This window comes from Stylophora pistillata, chromosome 9 (genome assembly GCF_964205215.1).
Source record: "Stylophora pistillata chromosome 9, jaStyPist1.2, whole genome shotgun sequence".
NCBI classification, from domain to species: Eukaryota; Metazoa; Cnidaria; class Anthozoa; order Scleractinia; family Pocilloporidae; genus Stylophora; species Stylophora pistillata.
This window is the reverse complement of record NC_142527.1, coordinates 29,720,506-29,742,310: the sequence shown is the minus strand read 5'-3', so window position 1 is coordinate 29,742,310 and position 21,805 is coordinate 29,720,506. Positions and strand designations below refer to the sequence as shown.

Genomic DNA, 21,805 nt, shown 5'->3' with positions numbered 1-21,805 from the left:
AAATTGATTGCGATCGCTTAAAAAGTTTGAGTGGTAGTCGCGCAAGGCAACTTCCAACTGAACAACTTATTGTTATGTGGGGATATTCATCCAAATCCTGGTTATGGCTGTACTTCGGCACACGACAACATTACTCGTGCTGGAAGAAAACCGCCCACGTGGAAGCATCCGTGTGGAGTTTGCTCCAATTCTGTTCGCTCTAACCAAAAAGGAATTCTTTGTGATGGCTGTTGTAAATGGCACCATATCAAGTGTATCAACTTGGATATTAGAACATATATTGATTTGGGATCCTCAGATGAAACTTGGTACTGTTCCGATTGTACTTTTCCATTTAATTTCACCGATTCGTTCTTCGAGGAATCTACTATGGAAGATACCAATGGCAGTCTACAGTCATCACTTTCAGGTTCTACTGACGGTGTGCGAAATATTTTTCCCAAAGCTTTATTCTTAAATGCCAGAAGTATACGGAACAAAGTTTTTGACCTACAAGCATTGCTATTTATGGATTCGTTTGATGTTGTTGTCATAGTTGAGACATGGCTGGATAGTAACTATCAGGACTTTGAACTTAAGCTTGAAGGCTATAATATTTTTCGGAAGGACAGATGTAATAGGCGGGGTGGTGGAGTGCTTATAGCTATCAAGAATCATATTTCTTGTATTCGCAGGACTGACCTGGAGGTTAATTTAGAGATGATAGCTCTTGAAATTCGTCCAAATCCTACTATTTGTGTACTCCTTTCTGCATTTTATAGACCACCGGACGCAGATGAGTTATTTTTGTCACAATTCAGAGAGTTTTTGGATAAATATTCAGGAACTGGTCTTTCAAATCTTGTTGTAACTGGGGACTTTAATTTTCCACACATTGACTGGAATCTTGGATGCCCTATAAAGTCAGACCCTGGAATTAAGGATTTTTGTAGTATTTTGGATGATTTCTATTTGGTACAAAAGAACCTACATGCAACTCGAGATCTAAGAAATCCTGGACCTTCTGGCAATATTTTGGATCTGGTCCTAACCAATAATGACATCTTGGTTGAAGATGTAGCGGTGCATCCGCATGCATTTGACTCAGACCATCATCCCCTTACCTTCAAGTTTCGTACTGAGATGAGAAGGCCTAATAACATTCAGCGTAAGGTATATTGTTACAAAAAGGCTGATTTTAAAGGTTTGCAGGAGACCTTACAATCTATTCCCTGGAATCTAGTTACATGCGATAACTGTATCGATACAGGTCTGTTAAAGTTTCAGGATCTTCTGTTTTCTGCTGTCAATCAACATATACCCCGGATAACACTCAAGCGTCGCTCTAGGCCTCCTTGGATTTGCAATGATATAATGAAACTAATTAGGAAGAAGAGGAAATTATGGAAGCAAGTTAAATCTAATGGTTCACCGGACATATTCTTAAAATTCAAGGAGCTGAGAAAGAAAACAAAGAGACTTATTAATACAAGTTACTACAATTATCTTCAATCTCTGTCTGGAAAACTTCAGGACAACCCTAAACATTTCTGGAAATTTTACTCCGTTAAATCTAAAACTAAGAGAATTCCAGATACTGTAATTTATGATAATGTTTGTTCTACAGATGCGTCTTCCAAGGCGGAACTTTTTAATAAGTTCTTCCACTCAATTTATTCAAAGGATTCAGCTGATGTTAGCTGTCCGACTACAGATGTTGTGAATCCAAATTTGTTACTGAACGTTACAACTACACCATTTGAAGTGCAGGGAATTCTAAGTAGGCTCGACATCAATAAATCACCCGGTGTGGATAATATACCATCAAGAATTCTACAAATCTGTGCGAAGGAATTGTCGGTTCCCTTGTCGCACTTGTTTAACTTATCCCTAAGCTCAGGAGTCATGCCCACCTTGTGGAAATCCGCTAACATCACTCCTATACATAAGAACAATGATAAGGAATTCGTGGAAAATTACAGATCAATTTCCCTGTTACCTATTCCAGCTAAATGTTTAGAGCGTCTTGTGCATACTGCTGTTTACGCGCATATTTCGCCCTATTTATCTGAGTGGCAGCATGGATTTGTGAAGGGGAAATCTTGTGGGTCACAATTGGTTCTCACTCATTATCAGTGGGTCACAGCTTTGGATGAGGGACGACAGGTGGATGTTGCTTTCCTGGACTTCTCCAAGGCTTTCGACAGAGTGAATCATTCAATTTTACTGCGGAAGCTCTGTAATTTCGGAATTTCTGGCTCCCTACTACAGTGGTGTGAGAGTTACTTGAGTAATCGTTGGCAAAGAACTGTGTTGGATGGCGTCTCCTCCACTTGGTTAGAAGTTCCGTCCGGTGTCCCACAGGGCTCCATTCTGGGGCCGCTATTTTTTGTAGTTTTTGTGAATGACTTGCCCGATGTTGTTCTCCCTGGAAATACCATTGCGCTTTTTGCTGATGATTGTAAAACTTCAAGAGTCATTGATGATGTTAGTGATCAATTCTGTTTTCAACGGGACCTGGATAATCTTCATCATTGGAGTATTCGCAATGCCATGGCTTTTAATGTCAAAAAGTGCAAAGTTATGAGATTAACAAAGAAAAGGCAACCTTTAGTCTCTAATTATTCCTTGGACAATTCTCTCTTGGAAGAAGTTAGAGAATTCAAAGACTTGGGAGTTACAACTACTGACAATTTTATCTGGAACTCGCACATTGATATTATTGTGTCGAAAGCAAACAAAATGTTAGGGCTAATTAAAAGGACTTGTAGAGGTCTGGATGATACTACGACTCTGAGAACTCTTTACTGCGCGTTAGTTCGATCGAATGTTGAATACTGCTCTGCTGTATGGTCACCCTACACCAAAAGGAACATAGAAAAAGTTGAAAAAGTACAAAGAAGAGCAACCAAGTTCATTTTAAAGACTGAGGACAATTATGAGACTCGTTTAAAGAAGCTAAATTTGATGTCACTAGAAAATAGGAGATTTCTAGCTGATGTTACTTTTTTATATAAAGCTCTCAATGGAATAAGTAACATCAATATCGATTCATACGTAGATTTTTATTCTAATGCGGATCATTATTCATTTAGGAAATACGATGATTTATCTCTTAAGAAGAAATATGCAAGAACAAATCCACTTAAATATAGTTTTTTTCACAGGATAGTTGACTCCTGGAATCTTTTGCCCTACGATACTCGTAAGGCAGCAAGTGTTGATGTTTTCAAGCGGGGAGTCAAGAAATGTTTACTGGATCGTGCATTAAATTAGTTATTATTGTTGAACTATTGATTTTATTTTGATTTTATACTTTACTTTGTAACTTATTTTAGTAGATATTCATTGGTGATCTGTTCTTTATGGGGTCCTGGACTCCTTTACAGATTATCCGTATGGCTATTTATATTAGTTTTGTTGTTATGTATTACTATTAATGCCATTAAATTGTAATAAATAAATAAATAAATAAATAAACTTGGAGAGTCCGAGAGACGAACTCAAAACCCGAGTTGTGAAAGCTACTTTCTATATTAATTGAGTCTTTTATCAATCAAAATTCTTGGTCAAGGAGAGAAAAAAAAAACAAAGAAAAGGAACAGAACGAAAAGTTTTCTGGAGGACCCGGGCATCGATCCCGGTACCTCTCGCATGCTAAGCGAGCGCTCTACCATCTGAGCTAGTCCCCCTCCACATCTACACATCGCAAATTTTAAATATTTAAAACCTTCACAAATTCATTCTGGTTACGTCACTACGTTTTTGCGCATGATCGCTTGTTCCACGAAAACATTTCAAACATGGCTGCCGTTTTGAATTGTCTCTTTAAATCCTTTCAGTGGATCCCTGTGCTGTTCATCAACGCAGTTATTGTCTGGTCTTACTATGCTTACGTCTTGGTTCTTTGCTTTGGTGAGAGCTTAAATTTTTGAGGCCTAAACGCGTTGAATTGTTGATTTTATGAGCATTATTCAGTTCGTGCTCTTGTGCCGAGTTAGTGCATGTAAACTGAAATTTCTGCCTTCCGGTTGGTTGGATAACTTTCTTAGGATTTTTTCTCTTTGTTTCGATTTCAGAGAGTGTGCAGTCTCCATTCGAAAGAGGTAAATTAAATTCTGCCAGAACTGTTTATAAAAGTCTCGAATATGGAAAACATTAATTACGATCTGATAAGATCGATGGAACTTGCGTACCATAATAATGTTCTTGTGTATTTCGTCATTTGATCACTTTCAAATGTCGCCAAATTATGATTATTTCCTTCTTTTAATTTTCAGCTGTATATTTGATCTTTTATCACCCTTTCTTCTTCATGTTGATGATTTCGTATTGGAGAACGATATGTGCCTCTTCTGGTCTTGTTCCTTCACAGGTTTGTTTAGGTTTAGATATTGGCTCAGATGTAATCGATTTAGCAACTAGTACAGTAACCATTTGCATAATCATTAAAGAATGTTTAAACTTTTGAATTGTGACGAGTGTTATGAAAACGAAAATTGTTTAGATGAATTCCACCGCCTTGCATTGACTTTGATCAGATGACCTGATCTGGAACTAGGGTAAAAAACATAACACGTAACCTTTTTATACGTGTACAGAAACATTCATAGAAGAAGACTCAAAGCTGTATTGATCACAGACATTAAAACCTAGGATACTCGTAATTTAGAGCTAAAACTTTTCTTAATTCTGAAAACTCCTGGCTCTAATGTTCCCTTCAGTTTAATTGCAAAAATAGTAAAAATTCCCAGACAGAGTGCAAACCCGGTTGGAAAGGGCCATTAATTGCAAAACATAGCAAATTGTATAAATTTTGAATTAATACACTTTTTCATTGAATGCTTATCATCTTTTAAGAGAGGTTTGAAGACTACACCTCCTACCTTATAATTAAATGCTAATCTTACTTTCAATTTGCAGTTTTTCTTGTCAAGAGCAGACAGGGAAGCATTAGATAATGGAGTATGTATTTCATTAAATATTTTAATTAATTTTACAGCCACTGTTTACTCAAGGTGCCCCCTTTGATGTTGCCTTTTCGAGAGAAGGAAAAAGAATCAAACCATTTAGATGTATGAGGATTAGAGAATTTGTTAAGGTTCATATGGTGCATCACTCAACAGCTCTGAGAATTAACATGTTTTAGAGCATAAGGTGAACTCTCTCATAAGCGGACATCCTCTGGAATTTGAAAAAGTTCTGTTACAGAGCTCGACACTTACACCAACTAGCCACAGACCAGTAGAATTCAGTTTTGGATAGTGGTTTTCAATTTCCATTAGCCAGTTTGGACAGTAAACAAACTGAAATTGTTGTAACATTTAAGTTGTTACTAGCCACTTGGCTAGTAAGTTGAAAAGTTAGTGTTGAGCCCTGTGTTAGCAGAACTGTCCGCCCACAAAAATTATTCTCATAAGTGGACACCAAAGGAAAATAGGTTGGATCTCTGCTTGTGGGAAAGTGCTATGTCTGACTCTTGTTAATGTCAAATAAATGGATGGTTTGCTTTCCTGTGGACAAATGGAGATTTGATAGAACCAATCCCACTGTTCTGTTACATTATCAAAGGTTATATTTTTATTGATTTGCACACTCAAGTTAAATTTTATTGCCAAAAGTCAGTTATTATGCATATTACGTATGATGCGCGATCCTCGTAGTAGAGAGCACTATTTATGCAACAGTGAAAATCAGACCTGAAAAAAATCAGGCCTGTACCGGATTCGAACCACCAACCTCTGCGATACTAGTGCAGCACTCTACCAATTGAGCTAACAAGCCAACTGGGCGCAGGCCGTTAAGTTGATTTGTAACAAACCCGTGTTGATAAATCAGATACAATGAATATATGAAAAAAAATATATATATATATATATATATACGAACTTTCATAATTATATTCATTGTATCTGATTTATCATCACGGGTTTATTACAAATCAACTTAACGGCCTGCTCCCAGTTGGCTTGTTAGCTCAATTGGTAGAGCGCTGCACTAGTATCACAGAGGTTGGTGGTTCGAATCCCGTACAGGCCTGATTTTTTTCAGGTCTGATTTTCGCTATTGCATAAATAGCGCTCTCTACTGCGAGGATCGTGCATCATACGTATCTATAACTGCAGTTCAAAATATATGAACTTTCATATATTCATTGTATATGATTATGCATATTCATGTACAGGAATGTGTAAATACAGACTTTGACAGGGAGGCAATAATAGGAATTGAAAAGTGTCCATAAGTAGAGCTATCCACTTACAAGAGTGTCTGGTAGCTGAGAGCTGACTGTAGCTGCTTTGAAACACATACAGAACCCAAGATAACAATGTTTCAAGCATTTTCTGGCATTGAACATTTCACTCTTAATAAATAAAATTGTTCAGGTCTGGAATAATAGATCAGTTTTCCTGGAGATAACTACATAATTATATCTTATTAACCAAGCGCGAGGGCCGTACTGGGAGAATATCGGCCCAAGGTCTTGACAGTAAGGACCAAGCGCAGCGAGGTCCGTACAAGAAAGACCGAGGGCCGATATTCTTCCAGTACGGTCCTGAGCAAGCTTGGTTAATAAGAGATTTATTATACGACTGAAGTTCAAAGGGACACAAGTGCGGTATCATTCAGGACCATTCGGGACCGTGCCCAGTCCAATACTGAGAGAATATCAACCGGCAATAGAGCATTTTGATTGGTTGATTTTAGTTATTAGTTATTGGCCCTCTGACTGCCCGAGTCATGTAATAATAATCTCTTATTCTCTTTTGATGATCAAGAGAAAACTGATAAGAAACATATTTTCATTAACAAAAGCAAACTGTAGGTTATGGTAACAGAAAGATCAGTAGAAACACTTTGTAATTACTGGCCAAGTAACAAACTCACACTACTTTTGCAATAAGCTTCTTTAATGAGAATTGAAGTTACACTGAATTTTGATTTAGAAGGCAGTTCAGGAGTGAAAATGACATTAGATGTTCTAAGAAGGAAAAAGATGTGTTGTCTTTCATTTAGTGCACAATCCACATTTCGTGAAAATTGTTTTTCTTTGAAATCTCTCTGCAGGATCCGAAAGAAGTTCTAGAAAAAATATCAAGAAAACTTCCAGTTTTTACGCAGACTGTATCAGGAGGTAAGATCCTAGTTGAACTGGACTTTCTTGCTTCTTGTAGCCTCGCAATGAGTCTTAAAAAATAATTGATTAAAATTCTTTTGCAGCTGCTAGGTATTGTGATATTTGTCAAGCTATCAAACCAGACAGATGTCACCACTGCTCCATGTGTAGAAAGTAAGTTGAACAAGAGGAGATTGACAAGATTAACAATGAAAAAAAAAATCTGATTTTTTATCAATATGATTTTTTTAAGCATTGTAGAACATTCCTGAAATATTTAGTCATAGCATTTCTAGAAGGGGTGGGGATGTATGGTACAAAACCAAATGCAGTAACTTAACCCTTGATTTCCAAAGCTAAATGGCTAATTACCTCTCTCTTTTAGTTTCAGTCTACACATTTTCCTTGTAATTTAGACTAAAGGATTTGGGGCACCATTAAACTAAAAAAGTTTTTGTTTTCTCTTTACTTGATTGTGGAGTAATGAAGCCCTCATACTGTGGGGGAAGGTTTCACTTTATTCAATTAGGAATCAAGAAAAGTAATGTTTTCTAATAAGTTATTTTATATTTGTTACAGATGTATTTTGAAAATGGATCATCATTGTCCGTGGGTGAATAACTGTGTTGGATTCACTAACTACAAGTTCTTTCTCCTATTCCTGTTTTATGCGATCCTTTACACACTCTATGTCACAGCAACAGTTACAAAATATTTCATTGCGTTTTGGAATGTAAGTACAAGAAATTTGCAATATCATAACATTTTACCTTTTCTAATTTACATGGAAGTCAAGGATTTGAAACCTGTGGGTCTGTGGGTGCCATGTTAGATTAACCAGTAAAATTGAAGAACAGCTCCCCAAAATATCTGTCGGCCAACTGTTGGCAAACGAAACACAGAAAACACAACGAAAACACAACGAAAACACAACAGAAACACAATGAAAACACGGGCTCGTGCAATTTTGTGAGTCTTTGAAAAAATTTACTCGTATTGCTAATTAGTATAATTTCAGAGCTGAGCAAATAGTTTCCATCAATCTTATTGGTCAAGCGGTTCCTTATATGACGCTATATAAACCACTCCACGCAGTTTATATAAAATGCTAAAATAGAATGTTAATAATTGTTACTAAAATGTTGTGATTTTAGAAATTTATCTGTTGTTCAGGTTCAGTGAATATTGTCGAATAATCCTCTCAACTTCGTCCCGCGGATTATTCGACGATATTCACCTCACCTTTGGCAAATAATTGTTAAATCTAAGTAACTAAACTCTTCCAATTTCAGCGGAACGAAATGTGTCAGTCAGATACTACACATCAAGTTTACATAAATGAAGATTGATATGGCCAATAATGCCTCACACTCAAAATTTACCTCTATCATGTGGTGTTCATCAAAATTCATTTTGAGGTAATTGTGAAAGTTCAAACTTACCAAGATGACAGTCTATTTACTCGTTTCTGAATTTGTTTTCATTATGTTGGCCAACTGTTGGTGAACAGTTGGCCGACAGTTGGCTGACAGACATTTTGGGGAGCTGTTCTTCAATTTTACTGATAAACCCAGCCTTGCAAAATTTGTAAAGGTTTAATATCACTGTTGACTTAAAGAACTTGTTTTTTATTTAGGTGTTTGTTTCAGGGTTGTTGTACCCCCATTGTTGCAAAGTTTAATGTTGTCATTTTCTTGTCTTTAACAGAACTCTTTGGAAGGTGATGGAAAATTGCACGTTTTGTTCTTGTTTTTCGTTGCCCTTATGTTTTGTATAAGTCTTTGGTCACTATTTGGTTACCATTTATATCTTACTGGTAACAACAAGACAACACTTGGTGAGTTTGAAATTTTGATTGTTATCTTTTTGTTTCACTAAATATGTACATGATAATGAAGTAAATGTCTTTCAAAGAACACGAAATAAGTAATGAAATGAGTGATATTTTGAACCACTGATAATAACAAAGTTCAGAAATGATCTTTACTGGTAGGCTGCAATTAAATCAGCTGCAGAAAAGAAACCTGAAAAAATTTAGGCCTCAACAGAATTTGAACCAGTGCCTCCCAGTTATAATGGTTAGGTGTCCAACTGGGAAGTGCAGGTGAAAATTGCATGGAAGCCTTAATTTTTGTCAGACTTCTTTTCTGCAGTTGCTTTAATTGGGGTTCACCTGAATAGATCTTTTCTTTACTTTGTAAAACATAAGTAGTCTACTTGAGCCTGATTTGTTTTGACCCCACCTTCTCCACATACCCTTTGATAATTTAATGTCATGTGAGTTCAATTTTTTTCTGTGAAAAAATTAAGTCTTTATGACAAATTTTGCTGCATATGATTTGCAGTGTTCTTCATTTCAAGTTCTGAAATATTTTGCAACAAAATTGTGTAGTTTTTGTAGTGTTCATTACAATTACAGGAAAGTTTTAATTTGCTTGTTTGTGGTGATGTACATGTAGTTCATCCATTTCTTTCCTAACAGAGTCATTCAGAGTTCCCCATTTCTCCTATGGCCCAAACAAGGATGGTTTTAGTTTGGGAACTGCAATAAAGAATGCAGAACAAGTTCTGGGACTCAACAAGTGGTATTGGTTTTTACCTATTTTCACGAGGTAAGAGTTTTATAAATACATTCACCACCATCACCCCCTCCCACCATACATACCCTCTCCTCCCCTCCCAGAGTACCCTGCTAAAACATCATGTTGGAGATAGGTACCACACAGTTACCTATGCCACCCTCAACTCCACCATTTTTTTGGGTTTTACCTCCATCACCACTCCCCCCCACTGTACATACCCTCCCCTCCTAGAGTGCTCAGCTAAACACCGTGTTGGATATAGGAGTAACCCTTTAGAGTAACCTGTACCACCCTCAACTCCACCCTCTGTTTTATTGTGTTTTGTCACTGCCAACACTCTCCCCTCATTATTCTTACCCTACCCTCCCAGAATACCCAGCTGAACACCATGTCGGAGATAGGTACCACATCGTAACCTACGCCATCGTGAAGTCCACCGTTTGCTTTATTGGTTTCATACACGTTAAAAAAATGATAAAGAAAATAAGGGCTGGCTCATCAAAACTTTGACCCTGAAGAGTGACTAGCTTCTAATTTCTCCTTACAATATCACAGTTGAAAAGAATATTTGGGTTACAAGAATGAAGGAAATGATCACTAACTAAAGAAGCTCTCATTGTTACTGGACTTCTCCTTCTCAGCACCCTAGAAAAAATATGGAGAATGTGCATACAGATGCAATGGCACAAAAGGTTAAAAGAACATGTCTGCAAGTTTAAGATCTGTATGTAAATCTCAAAACTGAACTTGCACCATACTTCTAGTACAAATAGGATAATACCAGTAGAATCTTGTTCAGTCTTGATATTTTCCAATGGTTAATTTTTTGGACAGTATTGGTGACGGAGTTCACTTCCCATCAATAAACCAACCAGAGCAAGACTCGCTTTTAAATGATCAGCAAAGATGGATGGAAGAAGGGGAGTTGGATCCACAGGACACCCACTCCAGTGATGACAAACAAGATTCGATAACTGTGGCCATTGATATTACATCAGAAGAGCTGGTGCATGAGAATGAAGTGGAAACTCAGATGCCATATGCTCCCAGAGCCAAACCGGACGTCCTGGCAGTGCAGGAAGATGACATTCAAGATGGGACGGCATTGTAATATCCACAAGTGTCCCTGCTGGAACTGCTTGTATTGCTTGAATGCTGAGTTGGTATTTCATCTCCACGATGGTCATTGTAAAAGTAACGCTGGCTTATAAACTTTTTCGTTGTCTTATTAACTCTTCATGTCATTTTGCTGGAATGAAGCAAAAACCATTCAGACTATGACAAACAAATGATGGACGCACGCTGACGCAAGAACCAGCGGATTAATTAGGTTTTGTGATCATTTTAGGTAAGAGTCTGGTGACGGGTTTTTTATATTTACATACGACTATAAGGGCACCTGTGTTTTACTTTCGCGCCAAATAAGGAGAATTCTGTACAGTTTTTTTTATAGAAGCTCAGAGGTTGGAATGTGTAAACTTAACATTTAGTTTATTTATCACATAGTCCTTGAAAGTCAGAATACATCTTGAACTGGTTTGCTAGTTAGATGATTAAATTAAGTTTTCGAGACTAGGTAATTGTTTCTTAAATATAATTTTGTATCTGCATTTTTTTTTTTTTTTGGGAGGGGGGGTGGGGGGTGGTGGAATTAAAATTAGAGCTAGGTGTGAGCAACAACCCAGAAGGCGGGAAATGTTACAAAGCGTTTGAGCCCTTGACGCCGATGAACAAAATTGAAAATTCGCTGCTGGTAAAATAAATCTTAGATTGTAAATAGTTGTAGGTAAACCAGCAATTAATTTGAGAATATACGGCGTGATGTAGATATTTTCAAACTCAAGACAGCCCCGAGCGACTGTGATTGTATATTTTGTCTTGCTAGTTCGATACTCAAACTGAATCAGAATTAGTGTTCAAAACGTTTTTTCACTCTAACGATCCACAAAGGCGTAGTTAAAATTTTTTCATAGGGAGGGTGACAGTAAAAAATCTACAATGTGAAATCTACGTGCAATGGCTTGTGCCGTTGTTTTACTTGATGTCTCAGCGGGCTCGTATTATGTGGCTAGGAGGGCCTATTAAAGGAGTATCATGTACGCAAGATATTGATTCTTCTGATTCACGCATTTTCACAGATCTTAATATAAGATTTGTATTTGTCAACTTAACTTCTGCTTGAAATGAAGAGATCTACAGCCACCTCGTGATCTACATGCTGATTCTACCCAATGCTGATAATGCAATCTTCTGTTACGTTTTTTTTGTTTACCAAAAATGTGTTATATATCATAGCACTAATCCCAGGTTGATCGTTTTCTAAATTCTCATAAGCTGTTGCCCAGCATAGTACTAGGTTTTTAAGGAGAATTGATATATTGGTCACTCCTGGGAGAGGGGTGAGCCAAAGAGAATTAATGAGCACTTCAAATGTACTTTCTTCGTAATTATGATCTTGGTATTTTATTTTGTAAAAAGCCTCATTTTCCATTTGTGAAATTACTCGTGAGTCAAAAGCAAAATTAAATGAGTAATGAATCAATAGATCCATCGACGAATATGTATAGGTTTATAAGTTTATTTCGATTGACTATATCGGTGGAATGTATGTGATGTTTGGTTTAGTATTTTTGTATTTTCCGTATTAAAAGTTTAATCATGCTTTGTGACTTACGTCGATTAATTAAAGATGGGAACAAAAACGTGAGGAAAAGAGTTTGACGTGCATTTCTTTTCGAATGTTTCATCGGTTCAAAGATAAGTTGAACTGAAAAACAGCTTCTACATAGCTATAAAGGTGTCCTAGCACAAATATAAAGTTTCATGCACTCATTTGATGTACATGGTCAGTGGCGGATCCAGGGGGAGGGTGCGGGGGTTCCGGACCTCCCCTATCAGACCTGACGCTTACAACTTTGAGACTGAAATTCTTACATCCACAGGATTATTTATCACTTTTTAACTGGCTGATTTTTTAAATTAATGAATCCAAGTAAGCGGCCAAGGAATTATGACGTGCAACCGCGACTGGTGGGAGGGGGTGTGGGGGAGAAGTATATTAGCCTCAAAAAGTCCAGCAGTCCTTTCTGAACCAAAGTTTGGACCCCCCCAATAAAAAATTCCTGGATCCGCCCCTGATGGTTTTGCAAGATTTGGAAAAAAAGTGGCCCATGACAGAGTCTGTCCGTTCTTGCCCCTTTACACCCTATTAGCATGCATATTCTCCAAACTGTTCTCTATACTTTTCTTAAGGTGCTAACAAGGAGAATTTGTTTAACAATCAAGAGCTTCTTTAGTTGGAGATCATTTCCTTTATTCTCCTGACCTAATGTGTGCTTCAGGGGTGGTGTAGTAAGGAGAAAGTAGACACTAGTCATTCTTAGCGTTAAATAGAAAGTGTCTACTTTTTTAAGGCGAAGAGGAGGAGGATCAAATTATGGGCCCCTCACACAATTATTCCTTGTAAGGTATGTCATGAGAAGGCTCCTTCAACTTTTAATTAAAGGCCTATAACTAGTACTGTTCTTTTCCTTTTCTACTGAGCATCACATAACATGAAAATTAACAGCCAACAAAATCTGGAATATAGTCTTTACTTTTACGATTTGAAAGCTTGGATTTCCTTACAGCAATACTCAAAATGTGCAATGCTTATATCAGCTAACCCTTTCGCTCCCAAGATCTGATTAGTAATTCTCTTTATTACACGACTCGGGCAGTCAGAGGGCCAATAACTAAAATCAACCAATCAAAATGCTCTATTGCCGGTCAATATTCTCTCTGTATTGGACCGGGCACTGTCCCGAATGGTCCCAAATGATACTGCACTTGTGTCCCTTTGAACTTCAGTCGTATAATAAATCTCTTATTAACCAAGCTTGCTCAGGGCTGTACTGGAAGAATATCAGCCCTCGGTCTTTTTTGTACGGACCGAGCGCAGCGAGGTCCGTACTGTCAAGACCTCGGGCCGATATTCTCCCAGTACGGCCCTTGGGCTTGGTTAATAAGATGTTTACTGTCTGCTTTACAATTTTTATGATTTGAGTTTGGGGAGTTTGGTATTAAATCAACTAATGATCCATTACTTGACATTTTCCCATATTCTCAGTACTTGTCTGCTTGATATTGTATTGATATTGTAAGGAGAAATTCTGTCTTGGTCACTCATGGGAGTTAAAGGGTTATGATTGCTACTACTGTTACAGGTCCAAGCACAAAAGAAACGTCAATCAACCACATGGATTAAGAAACAAAGACAGACCGTGCAAAAAATCCGTGGAATCCATGGCTCTTTTCCTGAAATCGTATCAGTCATTTTTTAAGTAAATCGCACCGGAAAAGAGAAAGAAAATCGTATTTACATTTCGGTACTTGGCACTCAATAGATGTAACGACTTTTAGAAAAGGTGGGTATGATTACTTTCAATCGGTTTACAAAACAAAAAAGATGACAGACGCAATTCAGCTACAAATAGCAAATCAAACGTGAACACAACTGATTGTCTGCGTCATACGCAATACTTGTTTCAAAGATCACGGTTATGAAGCACTAAGTTTAAATAAGCAGCACATATAAGTATGATACACAAAGCACTGTATTTCGGATTCAATGGCCGTTTTCACACTAGAGACGGATAATCCGTCTCGACGGATGATCCGTCTACTCCATTTTCCGTCTTGGTCTGAATTCGAGACAGATCAGAGTTAATAGAGGGAACTCTGGACAGATGAACTGTTGAATATCTTCCGTCTTGAATTCACATAAGACAGATAGAACACGGGTATTTTCTTAGGCGCGGTTACAATTCCACAATATGCCAGCGTGTTTAGCCTCCTCCATTCCTTTTTTAACCCCTTGTACTTTGCTCTAAGTTGTGCCACAGTAAACTGGTAGTTCTCGTCTTTCTCTTTACCTTTTTTCGCCAATACATCATCAAACTTTTCCAGTATCTTAATAAAAATACGTTCGTTTGCAGTCTTCTTCAAGGCGAACGTTTCTAGAATAAATGCCCAGGGTTTGTCTCTCTCTTCTAAAGAAGACAAAACGGTGGCAAAAAGGAAGACTTCATTCTCCTTCCACGTTTTCCTTTTTAGTTTCTTTCCTGCTTTCCTTTTCGCCACTTTAGACGCCATGTTTTCCTTCCCAGAACTCAGTGCGTTCTTTCTAGTTCCAGGCTTTTCAGGGCAAAATGAGCTGACTTTATCCGTCCTAATGTGTATTCAAGACGAATTATCCGTCAAAATAATTCGTCTTCAAAATTCGTCTACATAGACGGATAATCGGACGGATAAAATTAGACGGATTATCCGTCCAAAATAAACAGCGTCCCGTTTTCACACTAAAACGGATAATCCGCCCGAGACGGATTATCCGTTTGTAGTGTGAAAACGGCCAATCTCTGAACACTTTTGCCCTAAATTGGTCTCTCGGGATTTTTTCGAGAGTTTAAAAATGAAGCGATTCTCCGAGAAAACGAATTCGCAGAGAAAGTTAAAGAGCTGCTATGAAAATCTAAGAGAAAAATTTATATCCCTCCTTCGTAACGTTTCGAGGATCCATCTTAAAGTCCTTTACATGAAAATTAATGATCAGTCAGTCAGTCATTTGTACCTGTGTCACCACTTGCGTTGACACAGGTACACCTTCCCTTTTCATAGTATCACCATAGTGACTCTTTCTACGTCACAAGGAATATGTTGGCCCAAATTTGATGCTGGATATCCCATGTACACCTCGACTGCTCGCTGGCTGTGTCGAGCTATCGGCTCGATACAATGAGGTCTTGTGATTATGAAAGCCATTGTTCTGAGATGGCAGTCTTTCTTCGCTATAATCAAACGACACGCCCACTTTATTTCCGGCCAAAGTTCGTCGGGTGCTGTTTCCAGGTTCGTCCGTTGCAGTGTCGGCTTTGACATCGCTCGCGGTACCGTGAGACACCCACACCCTCAAAGGCGCCAAGATGCGCAAGTACTCCGCCCGGATGGAACGATTCATGATACCATAAATGATGGGGTTAAGCGACGTGCTAGCAAATCCAAAACAAGTGTAACTCACGTAAACTTGGCGTTTGAGTTTCCAATCTGCGTTTATGAAATCAATCAAGTCGATAACCATCACAGGGGTCCAGCAGGTTAAGAAACCAATTACAACCACAAGGAGAATATAGGTAACGTTGACTTCTTCCACGGATAGAAGACTATCACTGCGATGGTTGAGCTGTCTTCGTTTTTGACTGAGTCGAAAGTTGAGGTTATGTTTCCGAACGGTGAAGAACACTTTGGTGTAACAAGTTATGATGATAATTAAAGGAATAAGAACATAGACGAGAACCAGGTAAGCTCCGTATCCCTGATATAAGCTCTCAGCATTGTGCGCGCAGAAAACTTTACCGGTGTGAAAGAAAAACTCGTGTCCGGAAACAACGTATGGAAGGGGCGCAAACAAAGCCAAGATCCACAAAATCGCGATTGTTACCTTTGTTGTCTTGATGTTGAAGTATTTTTGATACTGCGAGCGAGATCGCACAACACGGAAGTATCTGTTCACAGCAGTGACTGCTAACGTTTGTAACGACACTGCACACATAAGAAGAATCCAGAAACCTTGAAGCTGGCAGACAAAGTTGCTGAATGGCCATTTTCCAACGATTAGAGAGGCCACTGAAAACGGAATTCCCAGCAAAGACATCAAGAAGTCTGAGACCGCCAGAGTTATGATGTACATATTGGGAACAGTCCTGCGAAGATTCGGGTTTTTGATGACAGCGATTCCAAGAAGAAGGTTCCCAAAGAAAGAAAGGGAGTTGATCAACATTATAAAGAAAGACTCTGCGATATGAATGGCAGTCGTTCGGCCTTTTAGCTGCCAAGCAAAGACTTCAATGGTGGTCATTGATGCGTTTTCGTCCATGGTTTGGGTTGATCTTTTTGGTGTAAAAGACTGCAAGACTAAAGACACCACTCAGCTATGGTTTCGCTGGGTAGAAGTTTATGACATGGTTGGAAGTCTCCGGATTATCAATACTTTCGTGATGTTTAGATGAGCACCGACGAATAGTTAAATAAAAAATGATACTTTCGTCTCGGAAGTCTCGTCGATCATATCACCGGATAAATATGAATGGAGAAAATGAGCAAAAATTGAAAATTCGTGATAGTTTTGCTTTCGGATGCGTGCTTGTCAACAAATGTCCTTTCTTGAACGTCCGCTTTTATCAAATTTCCACTCACACTTTAACTATTTCAAATAATTTCATCAACGGCTTAATAAGCGTTTAGTTATACAGGTTTTCTAGTCTTTCGCCGTTCTTCAATAACAAAAGAGGAAGATCTCTCCAAGTAGAAGCGGGCTGCAGGTGTTGTCAATGAAAGTTTGAAAGCAAATTCACCGTTTTTAAAGGGTTATTTTCCAACTTAAGTCAACACAGTGGACAATGTTTGCTTGTATCGTGGCTCTTTAATGTGAGCGTGCCGTATCAGATTTCTTCCACAACTAATGCGATTTCTGAAAAAAAGATCAAAATCCATTTAGCAAAATATCATGTCTACCAATTTGATAGGTGAACGACAAAATGTTTAGCTAGACAATTCGTGACCTTTATTCATATGTTTTATTTCTGTTTGTTTTATCAGGGAAAGTAAATTTACTTTTTGAAAAAACATTTCCTCATTTATGAAAAATGAACGTAATTCGACATTTACTTTTTCACGTCTGTTCCAACACTTATTCCGATTGAGTAATTCATTAGCAAAAGCGAAATGTATAATTTATGATTTCTGGTTAATGCTTCTCTAATTATCAGTTCTGTATTTCTCTCTTTTTTTATTTTTATTTTTTGCTACGTTGTCGTCGAATTCTCTTTCAATGTGAAGATGAAGGTGTAAAAATAACCCGACAAAGAGTCATGCTTTTCGCCACTTTCTGTATAATAGGTTTTTGTCAACTGTGCTAAGATTGCAGGAACACTCTAAATTTTCCTTTCAAATTCTTACTATTTAATTTTGAAAGCACATAGTTTATAGAAGACATCAAAGATGTCAGAGACTTACGTTTATCATGTTGAAGAATAGGGAGAATACATCTTGATGAATAAAATATTTCAAAAGATGACCACAAAAATTGAGTTCACCGAGCCAAACGGGGCTCCGTTTTGGCCTTGTTAGATGACTCAAATGTTAAAACTCTTTCCAAAACACTCGGCCAAAACGAACAATTTATAGTCGGCGGTTGAATCATACACAAATTTCAAAGAAAGTGCATTAAAGCGACTTCTCTTGTGTTTTCCCACGCACTGTAATCATTATGCATCCTTTCCTAAAGACAGTAAATGACGTTTTTTAATAAAAGGAAACTGGATATAACGCTTTCATTAATCAGTATCAGACAGGTTGCTAATTAACTCAAAAGGTCGGCTTTACTTTTAGCCAGAAGCGTCGTGCGGTACATAATGAAAAAGTTATTCGCATTGAAAGTCCCATGACAGACTAATTTTTTTTTTTTTAATTCTCGATTATTCCACTGATATGAGCAACGATCCGTAATCTAACCGTCAGACTAGTCACCCACGGTCGGAAATGTTTTGCCTTCCTGCTCACAGTGGGAAATTAAAATGGCGCCTTTTTGGTATCGATTTATCTGTGGTATACCGCGCAAGTTAAAACATGTTTTACCAAAGTCATTTCTAATTTCTATTAAAATACAATGCTTGTATTTGTGCCGGTGTCTTTCGTTTCATTCGCTTTCTTAGAACAGGTTTGTTTCTTGGGCAGTAATTTTTTAATATATATATATATATATATATATATATATATATATATATATATGCAGTTATATGACTGCAGACAGAACAGTTTCGGCCTTCTTGGCCTCATCAGTGCAGTGCTGATGCTAGGATGGGGGAGAACCGAGACGTTTCACCCCAAACGACCCAATCTTTGTGGTATCGTCTAAGCCATGCCAGAGTGCTCAAACTAGAGTAAACTAGTGAGCATATATATATATATATATATATATATATATATATAACTAACTGCAGACAGTACTGTTTCGGCCTTCTGGGCCTCATCAGTGCAGTGCTAATGCTAGGATGGGGGAGAACCGAGACGGTCACCCCAAACGACCCAACCTTTGTGGTATCGTCTAAGCCATGCCAGAGTGCTCAAACTAGAGTAAACCATATATATATATATATATATATATATATATATATATATATATGAGTGATCAGTAGGTGATCCTATCGCTAGTTTTCATTCCTAATGCAGTTATCGCATGGTCTATTGTAATAGAACTATTACGTGCATCTTGTGGCCAATATGGGATTCCCAAGTCTCTTACCTGGGAATTTAATCACCGTCAATGCCTTGCAAGATACGGAAATGATATGAAAAATCCAGCACAGAACTGAACGTGTCTGCTAAAAAGGAGCTTTTTGGCCGTCTTAGAGGTCCTCTCTCGTACATTTTGTCATTGTTAGGATTAAGAGTACCTTCAGTTTCCACATATCAAAGTTCTTGACGGTCATTAAATGAATTGTTTTGTTATTAGCGCTATAGCGATGAATTAAGTCGTGGAATATAGGAACGTGTCATGCATTTTCCCTAAACATTGTTTCGTGTCTTAGGGCATGGCTCCTTTGGTTTCGTGTGGAGAAGTTGTTTGGTCTTATGACAAACGGACAGACTTCCGCGGGGGAGGTTAGATCATGATGAGTTATCCTACTTATGCTTTGGGTATCCCGTCCCTCGACCCTAGCGGGGGGGGGGGGGTGCTATTTTTTAGTGCATTCCGAGAGGACAACTTCCTCACTTTTGTTCCAGAGGCGGCGCTGTTCTCTGTAAGATTTATTCTCTGTAAGATTTTTCAATTTGTTCTCTGTAATTTTCGAAATTTGTTCTCTGTAAGATTTTTCTCCAGATCGAGAATCCAATTATTATTATTTTTAATTGATCACTTTCGATTGAGAAGTTTTCCTTACCTCTCGTGCTGTAACTCCAGAAAACAAACGAAATATTTGATATATTTATTAGAAAGCAAGTATGGTTGCGTACCGCATTAAGCTTCCTTCCTTGTTTCGCTTCGATTCCCAGAGAGGCCGGGATTCGCTACAGCACGATTTGAATTAAATCCTTTTAAGTAAACAAGTTCTGATTCAATGTCATGAAATTTTCCGAGCTAACTGGGATAATTCTAAAGGACGGTAGATCGTGGCAATTTTACAAACTAATCCCGAATAACATGTCACTTTCTCTCAGCCTGGAGTCAGAAAAAATTAATTCGGCTAAGTCCTGAGTAGATTTCGAAATATCAAAACCGCAGACGTGCTGTGAAAAAGTGTTATTTCTCAACATAATGAACGTATGTACGTATGTACGTGTGTATGCCAACTTCCTGTTTGGTTAAGCTATATGATGATCCCGCCTGTGAAGGGCCTAATGACATCTTCAACACAAGGTTTTATCATTGTATAAATTTGTTTCATCTTCTTCGTATCGATCTTTTTTTCTTTACTAGGTTTCTGGTAAGTGTTTCGTGAAAGAAATCATTTCATCGATTTCTGCTTTCAGCACAGATGCCGGACCAGGTTGCGTTCGATACGCTTTGTCTCAGAGCTCTTTTTTGAGCAAAAAATGCGGCTGTGTGAAATTACATTTGAAAAACCTCATATATTTGAATGGATTATTACAGGCAAATTTCGTTTGTATGGTCAATAATCGTAAATCCCGGCCATGATCAAATTACACAATATCCGTCTATGAGTTATAGGAGGCGCCATTTTATTATCAATTGAAAAACTAAATTTTGGATGCTGCAATTGTCCAGAGTAAACTCACACCACCTTCGTCACTCTTCAAAAATATTCTTCTTCTGAGGCTCGAAATCCAATTGCAACCTGATCACTAGTTAGTGTTCTTTCATATTTGAGACACTTTGCATACCTTTTAAGGTGGACTCGTACAAGCCTCTTGTATTACTGTAGTTCCTTAATTTTTCCTGATTAGTAGCTATTATTCTGCTTGGTTTTATCGACTGAGTTAATTATGCAAATTAGCCACAAACCCCTTACTTTGGCCAATTTCTATCAAAAACTCGATTGATAAACCCAAATTAATTTTTTAGACACCGATCCCCCACCGTGGACGCAGCACCGCAGTTTCTTTAAAAACTACCCCTTTGTTTATTAATCTGTTAGTTTTGTTTTACTTGGGTGTGTTCTGCTCAGTCGGTTATATAATTATCACGAGAATGAAGCAATATATCAGTAATTCAGGGGAACACCCCATTTGAGGAAGAGATTGTGTGTCATAGATCGATCTGTACAAGGAGTCTTACAGAAGAAGAATTCTCCTTCCTTAAGGCAAGTGGTGAGTTTTTATGCTTTGACTTTTACGAAATGGGAACAAGTTTTCAAAATTTGGTCAGCATTAGTTTCTTATGACAACTCGACAAAGGTTTCGAGGTGCTGGTGGTATGGTGAGTCCAATCTAGTTGTAAACAATGATTTTATTTCAGTTAGCTTTCCCACCCTCCTCCCCCCCCCCCCCTTTTGCCGCATCTTGTAAGCCTCTCCGGTCTCCGCAAGCCTGAGCCTCGCCCATAGGCTTCTTTTAAGTTAAAACTCCTGTGTAAAATTCACAACATAGCCACAACGAAGAGCAAATAAAACCTTGAATTTTCACTTCATGTCAAATATCCCCAAAAGGCTTGCCAAAACCTTTAAATAATGACTGAGATCGAAATCTTTTACTGTTTCGTTATGCTCTGTCGTGTAATATCAGCTTGGTTTCAATATTGTTTGTTTTCCGCTTTAAGAGTTCCCTTCCCTATCTTGCATTTAAGTCCTTTGCCCCTGATATCGGCCTATCTTACACTCGCCTTGAGAATTCAAGAGTCCAGACCTGACAGCTGTAATTTTATGGCACTAATGTAAACAAAAGCAATCTAATCAGTGTTATTCAACATGGAAACTTCAATTTCAGAATTTCTTCAATTTTGTGCCAAAATTGATCGAATTACACCAGCCATCGCACATGCGCACCACCGGAACTTTGAAAGTTTTTTGATGCTAGAAATAGTTCATTTTCCTTTTAAAAGTTTTGGTTTCTGCGGTAAGGTTGGAATGCG

At 37.9% G+C, this 21,805-nt stretch overlaps 2 protein-coding genes and 1 non-coding gene across 3 annotated transcripts; 1 reads left to right on the top strand and 2 right to left on the bottom strand.

The window, feature by feature from the left end:
• Nucleotides 1–3,598: 3,598 nt before the first annotated feature.
• Trnaa-agc (transfer RNA alanine (anticodon AGC)) lies at nucleotides 3,599–3,671 on the bottom strand. The gene has a single exon. It is a non-coding gene; the product is annotated as a tRNA-Ala (tRNA).
• A 96-nt stretch (nucleotides 3,672–3,767) lies between these two features.
• Nucleotides 3,768–10,938, top strand: LOC111339401 (palmitoyltransferase ZDHHC15B). Its single transcript, XM_022946062.2, has 10 exons — nucleotides 3,768–3,894; nucleotides 4,059–4,085; nucleotides 4,260–4,354; nucleotides 4,903–4,944; nucleotides 7,048–7,114; nucleotides 7,201–7,270; nucleotides 7,676–7,829; nucleotides 8,804–8,933; nucleotides 9,579–9,708; nucleotides 10,513–10,938. The coding sequence occupies exons 1-10, from the start codon at nucleotides 3,783–3,785 to the stop codon at nucleotides 10,787–10,789; spliced, it is 1,104 nt and encodes a 367-aa protein (XP_022801797.1). The 5' UTR covers nucleotides 3,768–3,782; the 3' UTR covers nucleotides 10,790–10,938.
• Nucleotides 10,939–15,220: 4,282 nt separating this feature from the next.
• Nucleotides 15,221–16,738, bottom strand: LOC111339477 (melatonin receptor type 1C). The gene has a single exon (XM_022946150.2). The coding sequence runs from the start codon at nucleotides 16,589–16,591 to the stop codon at nucleotides 15,362–15,364; it is 1,230 nt and encodes a 409-aa protein (XP_022801885.1). The 5' UTR covers nucleotides 16,592–16,738; the 3' UTR covers nucleotides 15,221–15,361.
• Nucleotides 16,739–21,805: the final 5,067 nt, after the last annotated feature.